The sequence below is a fragment of the Aegilops tauschii genome, chromosome 6 (genome assembly GCF_002575655.3).
Source record: "Aegilops tauschii subsp. strangulata cultivar AL8/78 chromosome 6, Aet v6.0, whole genome shotgun sequence".
NCBI lineage: Eukaryota > Viridiplantae > Streptophyta > Magnoliopsida > Poales > Poaceae > Aegilops > Aegilops tauschii.
This window is the reverse complement of record NC_053040.3, coordinates 297,719,241-297,733,316: the sequence shown is the minus strand read 5'-3', so window position 1 is coordinate 297,733,316 and position 14,076 is coordinate 297,719,241. Positions and strand designations below refer to the sequence as shown.

Sequence of the window (14,076 nt, the reverse complement as noted above, 5' to 3'; positions counted from 1 at the left end):
ATGATAGGGGTCCACGCGAATACGGGCATCATCAAAACTAATTAATCTTCACCCTCCCTAATTTTCATGAGGTGTTGATGCAAAAAAAAGATTTTCATGAGGTGGGCCCTTCCTCACTCCTAATCTCCAATGAAAACCGCCACCTAATTGCATTTCGTTGAATCCGTAAAACCTGGTCCGTGTGTGTAGCATTACTGGGTCCACACGTCTGGGTGGGACACAAAACAAGAAATCCAAAAAGCTTATTTCATGGTCTGGTCCTTCTCGTGCCTAATTGTCAGTCACCTACACCACATGTGAAGACAAAGACGTCTTTGACCGATCTCGTCCTACATTATACGAAAACAGGAGGAAAATTTGCGATATAGAGATCAAAACATTGAGAAGTGTATATAATGAATTTTTCTCTTGCGGTTCAGCTATACGGGAAGAAAACAAAGCATCCAACCAAGAAACGAAAAATTACATAAGTGAGCATTAAGCATAACTAGCACCGAATAATGCATCACAAACCTTTATATCAATATTCTTACTAAAGCATAATTACTCATCAACATGACTCACATATTACTATCATCATATCTCAAAACTATTATAAAGAATCAAATTTATTTTGTCCAATGATCTTCATGAAAGTTTTTATTATATTCCTCTTGAATATCCATCACTTTGGGACTGATTTCATATGTTACTTTTGATAGCTCAAACAAATCTAAGTGAAGAACATGAGCATAAAAATTTTCTTCTCTCAAAATAACACAAGTGAAGCATGAGAGAATTTCTTCAAAATTTTACTAGCTCTCAAATAAATCTAAGTTAAGTATGAGAGCATTTCTTCAAAAGTAATAAAGCACACCGTGCTAAAATATATATAAGTGAAGCACTAGAGCAATTCCATAGCTCAAAATTTTTAAGTGAAGCATATAAAGCAATTCTAATAAATCATAGCATAATTTTGGCTCTCCCAAATAGGTGTGTTCAGTAAGGATAGATGACACATTAAAAAGCAAAACAAGCAAAGACTCGTATAATACTAGACGCTCCAAGCAAAACTCATGATATGTGATGAATAAAATATAGCTCCAAGTAAAATACTGATAGTCGTTAGAAGAAAGAGGGGATGCCACTCGGGGCATCCCCAAGCTTAGTTGCTTGTTCCTCTTTGGATAATAACTTGGGGTGACATGGGGCATCCCCAAGCTTAGGCTCTTCTTACTCCTTATTCCTTCATCCATCGTGATCTCACCCAAAACTTGAAAACTTCAATCACACAAAACTCAACAAAACCTTTGTGAGATCCGTTAGTATAACAAAGCAAATCACTACTCTAAGTATTGTTGCAAACCTATTCATATTTTATTTTTGTATTATATCTACTGTAATCCAACTTTACCCTGGCTTATACCCTTCAATACAAACCATAGATTCATCAAAATAAGCACATAACGCAAAGAAAACAGAATCTGTCAAAAACAGAAGAGTCTATAGTAATCTGAAAACTTCAAATACTTCTGTAACTCCAACAATTCTAAAAAATTAGGAAAATGCAAGCAATTTGTATATCAATCTTGTGTACAAAAATCAGGATTTTATCGCTCTTTTGTGAATATTAAAAATTATTTTACTAGGCACAAAAGTTTCAGTTTTTCAACAAGATCAAATCAACTATCACCCAACATGATCCCAAAGGATTTGCTTGACACAAACACTAAATTAAACATAAAAACACAATCATAACAGTAGCATAATTGTGCAAACACTCGAGAATAGAAAGAAAAGGATAAAAATAAATATTCATTGGGTTGCCTCCCAACAAGCGCTATCGTTTTATGCCCCTAGCTAGGCATAATGCATAGATCTAAGTATTGTCATATTTAGTTTCCAACTCCTCAATCAAACACTTAGAATTCTTCAAAGATTTAGTATACAAATTTTCAATAACAATACTCCTAGGAACTAGTTTGAAGAATTCACTCTTGCAAATAGGGTCTTTTATCACTTCAACAAAATCTGGGTGAATACTAATCATCTTAAGATCTTCTTTGTTACTATTAGAAGTTGCACCCTTGTTTTTAGTGACTTGAGTAATCTTGCCAATTTTTACTGGAGTTTTTTCAATAGTTTTAGCGGAAGAAAAAGCCGTGCTTAGGTTACTAAAAAAATTCTTCCAACTTATCAATTCTAGCGGGGCTCTCCTCTATTCTCTCGTTGAATGCGGGTTCTTTTTCTTTTAGTACTTTAAGAGCATCTCCCGCTTTTGACCCAATTCTATTAGCAAGATTATGCATATTTTTATCTATTTTTTCAATGTTTTCTTCAGTGAGCATTTTCTTTTCAATAGCATCTAGTCTTTCCATAATATGCTCGAGAGTTAAAGTTGTTTCATTAATCATAAGAGGTGGTGAACCCACTAGATTTCCCATAGCATTAAAAGCATCTAGAGAAGGGCACATCAAGAAATTTCCACCGGTAATCGTATCAAGGACGAATCTATACCACCCCTACTCGATGGAAAACGCTTCACTAGGGCGTAGCGCCTATGGCGTCTTCTGGGCGATGCCCCCACCGCCACCACCATTGCCGGGCCTGGCCTTGGCCTCCGTCGGTGTCCTTGCCGTGTGCGCTCCCTGGGCGTACTACGGCCATGTTACGGCTACGTCCGCCCGTTCTCCACCGGGACTCTATGTCCATGACGGTACGCTGGTTCATCTGATGGGTAAACCTAGATGCATCCGATCTAAGAACTCCAAAGCAGAAACATTACGGGACTTCTACTTCGTTCCAATTAGAAATCCTAAAGCATCAAGGAGTTTGTGCGCATCTCATCTCAAGTTCAGTGACCCACCAGACCGGAGCTTGGCGCCTGACTGTACACCTCATCTGATGTTCATATTGTCCGTACTGTCCACGACGTCGCCGCTAGCGCCACCACTAGCGATCGCATCAGAGGTAACCGAGGTGAAACCAGATGTTGGTGGGGGCGACAAAGGGGCTCCCCTAGCGGATGCTACCCGCCTAAAGCCGATAGCTGGAGGATCTGAGGCCCTTGGGGCGGACAGCTCAATGGCGCGTGCGATCGTCACTATGCTGGAGATGGCACCTTCTTGGATGGTTGGTCAATCCGCAGACACAGCAAAGGAACAGTCAGCGGGTTATGGACCAGAAGTTTGTATGGAGGGTGAGGATTAGGAAGAAACAAAGGAGCTTGCTGAGATTGTTATGGTGAACCATAGGGTGTTACCGGAATCGACAAGGACATGGATAGGAATGGAAACAGGGAGCAACAGGGAGCGTGAGGTGGATATGGAGGCAACCAGCCATGGGGCCGCTAGTCAACTGGCGGGGCCAGGTGTCGTGCCCCGTCAGGAGCCATGAATTGCCTCAGTTGGAACTGTCGGGGAGTTGGAAACAAACTGACAGTTCGGGATCTGGTAGCCCTTGTTAAGGCTACCGAGGCGAGGATAGTGTTCTTATGTGAAACCAGGCAAAGTTCGGAAAAAGTTCGGCGTCTGCGTAATAGGCTGGGTCTCAAAGGTTTTGCTGGTGTTGATAGTGTGGGTCTTAGTGGTGGTCTTGCATTATTTTGGTGTGACCAGATATACGTTGATGTTAAGGATATGAATGAAAGGTTTATCGATGCATATGTCCGTGTATCTCCTACTGCACCTCTTTGGCGGCTGACTTGTGTGTATGGGGAACCTAGGGTGGAAAACCGGCATCGTATGTGGACAAGTTTACAGAATTTGCACGTAAGTTCAGATTTGCCATGGTGTGTCATCAGTGATTTTAACGAAGCCATGTGGTCCTTTGAGCACCTTGCAGCAACTCAGCGAAATGAAAACCAAATGATAGCATTCAGGTACGCCTTGGAATGTTGTAATCTAGTGGACTTGGGCTTCCAAGGGTTACCGTTCACGTACGACAACAAGCAGTGAAGAAACGGGAACGTTAAGGTTCGGCTGGACCGCGCCGTGGCTGATAATAATTAGCGGAATTTGTTCTCTGCTGCTAAGGTCATGCACCATGTCTCGCCTTGCTCGGATCACCTTCCAATCCAGCTGAAATGTGAAAGAGATGAAGAGAAAGTTTATAAGCCATGTTACAGGAGGTATGAGATACTATGGGAATGTGATGGGAGCTTGCCAGAACGGGTGGCGCAAGCGTGGGAGGAGGCTGGGTTGAAATTTAATCTTGGTGATGTGAGGGCTGGTCTGGGTAGCTTGCTGCTGAAACTCCATGATTGGGGAAAGAAAAGGTTCAAGAATGTAACAAGAGAGTTAGAAAAGTCAAGAACCAGGCTTGAAGAGCTCTTGAACATGAACGCAGATAGAGATGAGATAAACAAGGTGACCGATCATATGAATGAATTACTTTATCAGGAGGAGATGTTATGGCTGCAACGGTCGCGTGTTGATTGGCTAAAGGAAGGGGACCGGAATACAAAAAAAATTCACCGGAAAGCAGTGTGGCAGGCTCAAAAAATAGAGTGAAGAGCTTAGTGGATAATCAAGGGGTATGCAGAAGGATCATCATATGATGAGTGCAGTGGTGCAAGATTATTTTACGTCCATGTTTACACGTGATAATAATCTGAACCCAACGCCGGTCATTGAGCTTTTTAACCCTGTTGTTACTGATGTGATGAATGAAAAGCTATGTGCAGAATTTTCAGAGAAGGAGATTGCGGATGGGCTATTCCAAATCGGCCCTCTCAAGGCTTCCGGCAGTGATAGATTACCAGCGCGTTTTTTCCAGAGGAATTGGAGTGTCCTTAAAGAGGAGGTTGTCAGGGCTGTGAGGGAGTTCTTCCGTACTAGAGTTATGCCGGATGGCGTAAACGAAGCGATCAATGTACTCATACCAAAAACGGATGAACCAACAAGAGTTTCAGATTTCCGACCAATTAGCTTGTGCAACGTCCTCTACAAGATAGTGGCAAAATGTCTGGTTAATAGGCTAAGGCCCGTGCTGGACGAGATTATATCTCTGTTTCAGAGTGCATTTGTTCCTGGTAGACTCATTGCAGAATGCCCTTTTAGCATTTGAATGCATTCATGCCATACATCAGGAGAAGAGAGAAGATAATAGCTTTTGTGCTTATAAATTGGATTTGTCCAAAGCATATGACCGAGTCGATTGGGGCTTCTTGGAGAGAGTGATGGTTAAGCTGGGTTTTGCTCATCGGTGGGTGTAGTGGATCATGACGTGCGTCACCACGGTGAGATATACTATCAAATTCAATGGAACCCTCTTACAATCGTTCGCACCGGAGGGTCTTCGGCAAGGTGATCCCCTCTCACCATTTTTGTTTCTTTTCATGGCTGATGGTCTCTCTGAGTTGCTGAAACAGGGTGTGCGAACAAATGCCATAGAACCTGTGAAGGTCTGCCGAGGGGCACCAGGAGTCTCGCATCTTCTCTCTGCGGACGACACGTTACTGTTTTTCAAGGCTACACAACAGCAAGCAGAGGCGGTAAAAAGGGGATTATTCATGAGTATGAAGGGGCGACTGGACAACTAATAAATCCAGCGAAGTGATCTATTCTGTTTGGCCAATCTTGTTCGAGTAATGAGAAGGAAAATGTGAAGCGGGAACTAGGAATTTAGCAAGGAAACTTTGAGGGGAAGTACTTGGGCTTGCCAACACCAGAAGGGAGAATGCATAGAGGAAGATTCTAGAATCTTCAAGTCAAATTCCTGAAAGGGATATGTATTTGGGGAGATGGGAATATGGCCTCGGGCGGTAAGGAAATTTTGATAAAAGCGGTTGCTCAATCCATTCCCACATACATTATGGGGGTTTTCAAACTTCCATTCTCTGTCTGTGATGATCTTACTCGTATGGTCAGAAATTATTGGTGGGGCTCAGAGAAAGGGAAGAGGAAAACGTATTGGATGGAATGGGAAAATATCATAAAACCGAAGGCTATGGGAGGGCTTGGCTTCAAGGATTATCGACTCTTCAACCAGGCTTTGCTCGCTCGGCAAGCGTGGCGGTTGCTAACTAATCCAGAAAGTCTTTGTGTGCAGGTTTTTAAGGCCAAATATTATCCCAATGGCCGCCTGGAGGATACGGTGTTCACGGGCAATGCTTCATCAACATGGCAGACCATCACTTACGGCCTTGAGCTCCTCAAGAAGGGACTGGTTTGGAGGATCGGCGACGGCCAGGGGGTGCGCATTTGGCGTGACCCTTGGCTCCCACGTCCTCTGTCATACCGGCCAGTCTCACTTCCTGGAAGGTGTAGGATAAGGCGTGTTGCTGACCTTCTTAGCAATCAAGGAACATGGGACGTCAACCTACTCCAACAGTACTTCATCCAGCTGGATATCGACGAGATCCTCGGCCGGTGCCACGCATGCAAGACGTCCTCGCCTGGGGACTGGATAAGAGGGGTATCTTCTTCGTCAGGTCTGCCTACAAGCTTGGCCTCGACGAGAAATTCCGCACGTCTACGTGCGCCATGAGCAGGGCACCGGACGGCAATCGTGCCGTCTGGACGACATTGTGGGGGTGCCCTGCTCCTCTGAAGGTACGGATATTTGGGTGGTGACTATCTACAAATACTCTTGCAACCATGGAAAATAAAATGAGTAGAACTATAGAAAAAACTGACATATGTGTTGTTTGTGGCATTGAACGGGAGGACTCTTTCCACGTCGTCTGCAACAGCCCAATGGTGGGCGCTCTTTGGGATGCTATGAGGGAGTCATGGCCGATACCGGCGCGAGCGGAGATCAAGAACACCGGGACGGAGTGGTTTCTGCACCTCCTCGCCCGCTGTGACGAGACCCAGCAGATGGTCATTCTTATGACATTTTGGCGTGCATGGCACTGCCGAAATGAGGTTACTCATCACAAGCCGACGCCCCCCATCGAGGCATCGAGATGCTTCCTTAACTGCTACATCGAGTCTCTTCTCTGCATCAAACAGTACCCCAAGGAGGACACTGTTAAGGGCAAGATGGTGATCCATAGTGCATGTCAGCTACCCAAGGAGAAGAAGAAGGAGATGCTGGACACGCAGTGGATGGCGCCGCCGGCGGGATGCGTGAAACTAAATGTGGACGGGTCTTTCGTCCATGGGGAGTCTACTGGAGGGGCGGGAATGGTGCTTCGAGACGATTCCGGGGCCATCATCTTCTCCTCATGTCACTACCTTCATGCATGTTTTTCTCCATTAGAAGCCGAGCTGGCTGCATGCCTTGAAGGAGTGGCCCTGGCGTTTGCACACACTGATAAGGAATTAATAATTGAGTTGGACTGCAAGGAGGGAGTGGAGCAGCTGAACTCTGAAGGTGTTAATAGGTCCCAAGTCGCTGGCCTGATCGAGCAGTCCAATAATTTGCTGCATGGGATCAGGCCTCACAGCTTTGTGCATGTTTTGAGGCCATGCAATGCAGCTGCACACTTTATGGCCCAGATGGGACGATGCGCACAACATACTGCAATTTGGTTTGGCTCCGGGCCTGATGATCTTTGTAAGATTTGTGAAAATGAGTGTAGCTACTATCACTGATTAATATATACTCGTTTCACCCGCAAAAAAAAGGACGAATCTATACCAAGTAGTGATGCCCACATAAAAACAGCAAAGAAGAACAACGATAGATTGCTTACGAATAGATCTATTATGAGCATTACAAATCCTATACCAAGCATCTTTTAAATACTCCCCTCCCCTTTGTTTGAAGTTAAGAACCTTGTTCTCGGGGGTGCACACAATAGAGGAAGAACTATCCATAACGACAAAAAGTGACAAATAAAATTACACACGAAAACAGATCCGACAAGAAAACGGCGAACGAAAAAGAGGGCGAATAAAACAACATTTTTTTGTGAAGTGGGAGAGCTGAAAACGAGAGGCAAATGGCAAATAATATAAATTGCAAGGAGATGATATTTGTGATTAGGAACCTGATAGATGTTGATGATGTCTCCCCGGCAACGGCGCCAGAATTCCTTTCGATGCGGCTTGAACTACATCGGTATTTCCCCAAAGAGGAAGGGATGATGCAGCACAGCTACGGTAGGTATTTCCCTCAGTTATGAAACCAATGTATCAATCCAGTAGGAGAACCAAGCAACACTATATAAACGGTACCTGCACACAAAGAGCAAATACTTGCAACCCGACGCGTATAAGGGGTTGTCAATCCCTTCTTCGGGTAACGGCGCCAGAAATTGTCAAGTTGACGGGATAAAATTGCGATAGATTGGATAAATAGATCTCACAATGAAACAAAATAAAATAAAGAAAGAAAAGTGCAGAAAGGTATTTTTGGGTTTCTGGAATAATATATCTGAAAATAAAAGCGAATAAAAATTGATCTTGAAGGCAAATATGATAAAGAATAGACCCCGGGGCCGTAGATTTCACTAGTGGCTTCTCTTGAGAAACATAACATACGGTGGGTACCAAATTACTGTTGGACAATTGATAGAACTTCAAATAATTATGACGACAATGATCATTATATAGGCATCACGTCCAAGATTAGTAGACCGACTCCTGCCTGCATCTACTACTATTACTCTACACATCGACCGCTATCCACCATGCATCTAGTGTATTAAGTTCATGGAGAAACAGAGTAATGCAATAAGAACGATGACATGATGTAGATAAGATCTATTCATGTAGGAATAGACCCCATCTTGTTATCCTTAATAGCAACGATACATACGTGTCATGTCCCCTTCTGTCACTGGGATTGAGCATCGTAAGATCGAACCCATCACAAAGCACCTCTTCCCATGGCAAGAAAAATCGATCTAGTTGGCCTAACTAAACAAAAGATTCGAAGAAGAAATACGAGGCTATAAGTAATCATGCATATAAGAGATCAAAAAACTCAAAAAACTTTCATGGATAAAAACATAGATCTGATCATAAACTCAAAGTTCATCGGATCCCAACAAACACACCGCAAAAAGAGTTACATCAAATAGATCTCCAAGAGACCATTGTATTGAGAATCAAAAGAGAGAGAGAGAGAGGAAGCCATCTAGCTACTAACTACAGAACCGGAGGTCTACAATGAACTACTCACGCATCATCGGAGAGGCGCCAATGAGGATGATGAACCCCTCCGTGATGGTGTCTAGATTGGATATGGTGTTTCTGGAACTTGCGGCGGCTGGAATTGTGTTTCGTCGACTCCCCTAGGGTTTTTGGATTTTCGGGGTATTTATAGAGCAAAGAGGCGGTGCGGGAGGCGGCCGAGGTGGCACAACCCACCAGGGCGGGCCTGGGCCCCCAAGCGCGCCCAGGTGGTTTGTGCTCCCGTCGGAGCCCCCCTCTGGTACTTCTTTGGCCCATCTTGTGTCTTCTGATCCAGAAAAAATCTCCAAAAAGTTTTGCTGCGTTTGGACTCCGTTTGGTATTGATTTTCTGGGAAGTAAAAAACAAGCAAAAAACAACAACTGGCATTGGGCACTATGTCAATAGGTTAGTCCCAAAAAATGATATAAAGTTGCTATAAAATGATTGTAAAACATCAAAGAATGATAATATAACATCATGGAACAATAAAAAATTATAGATACATATGAGTGGTATCAACATCCCCGTCGATCCGTCAGACAGTCCAGTCCGGCCCAACTGAAATTACCTGACTGTAACCATGCTCCAGCCTGCATCGTATCCACCCCGCACATCTCTGTGCATTGCTTGACGTCCTGTGTATGCATGATCCTCGCACGACACACCACATGTTCCTCTGAACCTTATGTATCGTCACCATCCCCACTGTACACGTCCAAGTACTTTCCACAAACTTGACCCACTAGAGAAAACCATCCGGGCAGACTTGACCCTGATGGATACCTCCTGCAGAATTTTTCCTTGTCTCCTTTTGCTAGTACTTAAATGTACACAGAGAACCTTTTATTAGAACTTGTCCCAAGCATCTTAGCAGCTGCATTGCTCCACGTATCATGCATATGCACCCGGTGTAGCCTTTCTTGTGTACACATCAAAGCACTCACCATACCCGTACAAACTTGCATCTTACGAAGCCTTGCTGCATGCACTACATGCCTTCTCCGGACTTGCTCCGAACCCCTTTTTTCACAACAAATCTCTTTCTTTGCCTTTTCCACATGCCTTTGCCTCCCTCGATTCCTTCGGAACCAACAACACAACGCAGCAACACGCATGCCACATCTCGGCCGGCTTGCACAACTCCTTGCCACGATGCGACAACCTGCACAACCGCCCCCAGCGCATGGCCCTGACCCGTCATGCCTGGCTGCAGCGCCGCCAGCCCACTAGCCGGCCTTGCTCGGCCTGCTAGTTAGGCCGAAGCATCTAGCTGCCTCATCCGTGCATTGCATGCCTTGGTGTACGCCTTGCCTTCGAATCAATCTGCGTCGATTGAGACGCCGTCGCCCCTGCACGCTTGCACAATTTCGAGACACGCCTTGCTCCGCCTGCTACCAGGGTTGCGCACGCACCTGCATCGCTGCCCTAGCATGTCACGCCACCGCATCTCGATCCAATCTGTTGCACGCCTTGTTGTCTTGCCCCGCACGCCCGATGTAGCAGCTTGCTGCCGCCGCTGTACGTGGACTCCTGTTGCTCCCATCTGCATGCCTTGGCCACCGCCTGCTTCTGGTTGCTTCCAATACTTGCCGACTTCTCTGACCGCTTTCCTACTGCACGTATAGACTATATATCGATCCATGTCAAACTTTCCTCCTCCTCTAGATCAACACCATGGCCTCAAATCAAACCATGCTTGGATACCACTTGTTAGAATAGATCCAAGGCGTTCCGTCGATCTACCGAGGACCAAGCAATCACACAAGCATGACACCGAGATTTGTTAACGAGGTTCACCATCATGGCTCACTGGTACGCGTCGGTGCTATACAAACGGTTTTTAACCCCTTTCCGCAACGGCATTTGGAACCGTCGCCAAGTGTGTGTGGGTGATAGGGGGGTCCTTCCCACACGACCCAGAAATCATCGGGGATAGGCCCTCCTGGGACACAGGCTGGGGCAAAATGAGCTCGTGTGCGATCGGGCGAGGCATTGAAACCCAATCATTTTCGTCCGTATGTACATCCCACATGGTGAATCCCAGAAAAACATTTCTGTTCGTATGTATCACACACAGTCAATCCAAGGAATACGTTTCCGTTCTTATGTACATCCCACATAGTCAATCCAGGGAAAACGTTTCCGTTCGTATGTATATCACACACAGTCAATCCAAGGAATACGTTTCCGTTCTTATGTACATCCCACACAGTCAATCCAGGGAAAACGTTTCTGTTCGTATGTACATCCCACACAGTTTTATGTGTAGGCTCGTGTGTGAAAGGTGTAACTACCACACACGCTCTGCCTTGGTTAACTGTTTGCTTTTATCAACTACATCACACACGATTTGATGAAGAAAACTATGTGGCATTAGGCTATCCATCACAAGCGCTTTTACTGCTAGAACCGTTTGCAAAGTTCCATCACACATTTAGCAGGTTTATTAGTTTACAATTAATAATTCCAGTATTACGCAAATTCACATTTTATATCGAACAACTGTTTGCCAATTTCATATCAGGCACATACATATGTTATAACATCACAATACGATAGCTACATGAAAACAGCACAATACAACATATAGCTAGTTCAACTTCATAAGAACAATATATTCATTTCCCTAATCGAGATCATCTAGACTCGTCTTATCCACCTCTGCTTTCAGTTCAGTAAGAACCTGTTTTGCACTGGCCAACTGGGAAAGTGCCTCCTCCTTCGCCAACACCATCTTAGCAAAGTCTGATTTAAAAAATCTAAGCTCATTCTCCACCTTCCTCTTTTTATCCCGCATCTTCAAATATTCTTCAGTGTTGACAACACTTTCTCTAAGCCTACGTCTGTTCTCTTCCTCGTACATGCTCCAGAGCTTCGCTAGGCACATCTTCAAAGACTGTGGCCACTCTTGATCAACCCACTCCAAGTAAGAACACTTTCGTTCATCCTATTATATTTAAAACTAGATCAGTAACAATTGTAGGGGAAATGGGTTTATAGCAACATAGAAAATCACCAATGCTTATTTTGAAAAACTGAACAAACATGTTAATTATGACATATCTTCTCAAAAAGATCAATGTGCAAATGAATTAATTGCTACTGAGACAACAGCCAATTTCTGGAACATCAGAAGCTATAATTAACTACAACAACACTACAAGTTCTTACTCATGTACAATAAATAGAAAATTGAACATTTTATGAGGAAGGTAAATATAACTGCAACAGCATAACGACAGTGTTTGGATGACAGCAAATTGATACTAACATGTGTGTACATGCACAAATTTAGTAACATAGAACTAATAGCACTAAGGCCGTCCACTATGTATGCCAAAACTGGTGTAAAGACAACTGTTGCTACATCTCGCACCGGTGCCCCGCACTGGTGAGCCGATGCAGCGGAAAAAAATCAAGGACCCGGACTCCGGAGCACCTAGTTGCTCCGATGCCCAGTTCCTTCATGCCATAAAGATTTAGTATTTTACTGCTTGGGTGCTCGGATGTGTGGACCAAAGTTGGCTGCACAAACTACTGAAGCGGTGCCAAATAATTTTCTAATGGCACCGCCGATGACATGGCAACAATTTTAGATACTAGGTACAAACTATGACATTGTCTTAGGATGCGTTTGGTTGAAGGTGTGGTATGAATGGGTTGGGACCGTGATAGTGTCTAAATCACATCTAACAAATGATTTGTAACAACGAAAGAGGGTCTAACCTTCTTTGCACATGCTAGAAACTTCCTCCCACTGTCCACAGATTCAAACGCAACTAGCTTCACGCATGGAGATTGATGGCGACAACGAGTAGATAGATCTTCAGCCACCCCACTCCATTCGTTGCCACTGATGGTCCTAGGGAGCTACAAGAGGAAGAAATGACTCAAATCGACCACCGGGTAAAAATCCTTCATTCCAAGTCATAGCACGAGAGAGAGAAGAGAGGCATACCCGCGTGGTGAAGGAGTCGTCGCCGGAGGATGAACCGCTGGAGAGGTCTTTGAAGAAGACCATGGCGACCCCAAAAGTAGGATGCGAGACGGCGAGAGCGAGGAAGCGGCTATAGCTTAGGAAGGAAGGAAGGAGGAAACAGGGGAAATGTGACTTGTGGTCGGGGAGAAAAGGGGGTGGGGAAGGGGGGAGGGGGCGGGGGTAGATATTTTTTGGCGGTAGGCCAAAATTTTGGAAATGTGGAGGGAAACTTTGCGCGCGGTGCCGCCGGACCATTCACTTTGAATGATTGTGTGCATCGTAAACGATTCTTCTGCTTTACGTGCATGGGTTGAGTTTGATAATTCAAATTTTGGTGGAAATTTCCCCGGGTATGTCATTGCATAATTTAACATTGCTTGCTAATTTGGGCACACAAAAGAGCGTACAGCAAACAGACCACACTTGGTGAATCGAGCAATTTTAGTAATTAAACAGATCCAGTTGACCTAAACATTGTTCTAACAAAAGACCAGCATTAAAAACAAAGCCTAAGTACGCATAATTTTAACAAATCCGCCGCTGCGCCGGCCTATGCACGCCGGTGTGAGATGAGACGTCGATGACTTGTCCTGGCGACATGCCGCCGTTGGTGGACTCCGCGTCCCCCTGCTGAAGTCGACCACGTCCTCGTCCTCGTCCTCGACGTCGCCCTCAAGGTTGTAGTACTCGTAGTAGTGGCTGCGCCAGAGCTCACGTTGGTACTCCACCGCTGATTCCTTGACGGACAGACTCTTCTCTACCTCGACCTCGGCCACGCGCAACTCCTCCTCTCGGCGCTCCTCGATCTCTGCCGCCTCCTGCATCTCCAGCTCCCGCTCGGCGACCTCATGAGGAAGCAGGTGCTCCATGGCCACCGCCGCCTTTTCGGACGTGGATTGCATGCTGGAGTCCGAGGTGGCCTGGAATGTCTTGGCATGTGCATCCTCGATCTTGGTGTGGATGGCCTTGACCCGGGCCAGGGCGACATCGGCGGCACAGACGGCAGCTCGAGCGCTCTCGGCGTTTGCAGCCGCCGTCGCAGCAGTAGCT

The 14,076-nt window shown here is 45.2% G+C and overlaps 1 protein-coding gene across 1 annotated transcript; it reads left to right on the top strand.

Annotated features, from left to right (window-relative positions):
- Positions 1-6,578: 6,578 nt before the first annotated feature.
- Positions 6,579-7,520, top strand: LOC141026038 (uncharacterized). The gene has a single exon (XM_073501987.1). It carries the CDS (start codon positions 6,579-6,581, stop codon positions 7,518-7,520), a length of 942 nt encoding a protein of 313 aa, XP_073358088.1.
- Positions 7,521-14,076: the final 6,556 nt, after the last annotated feature.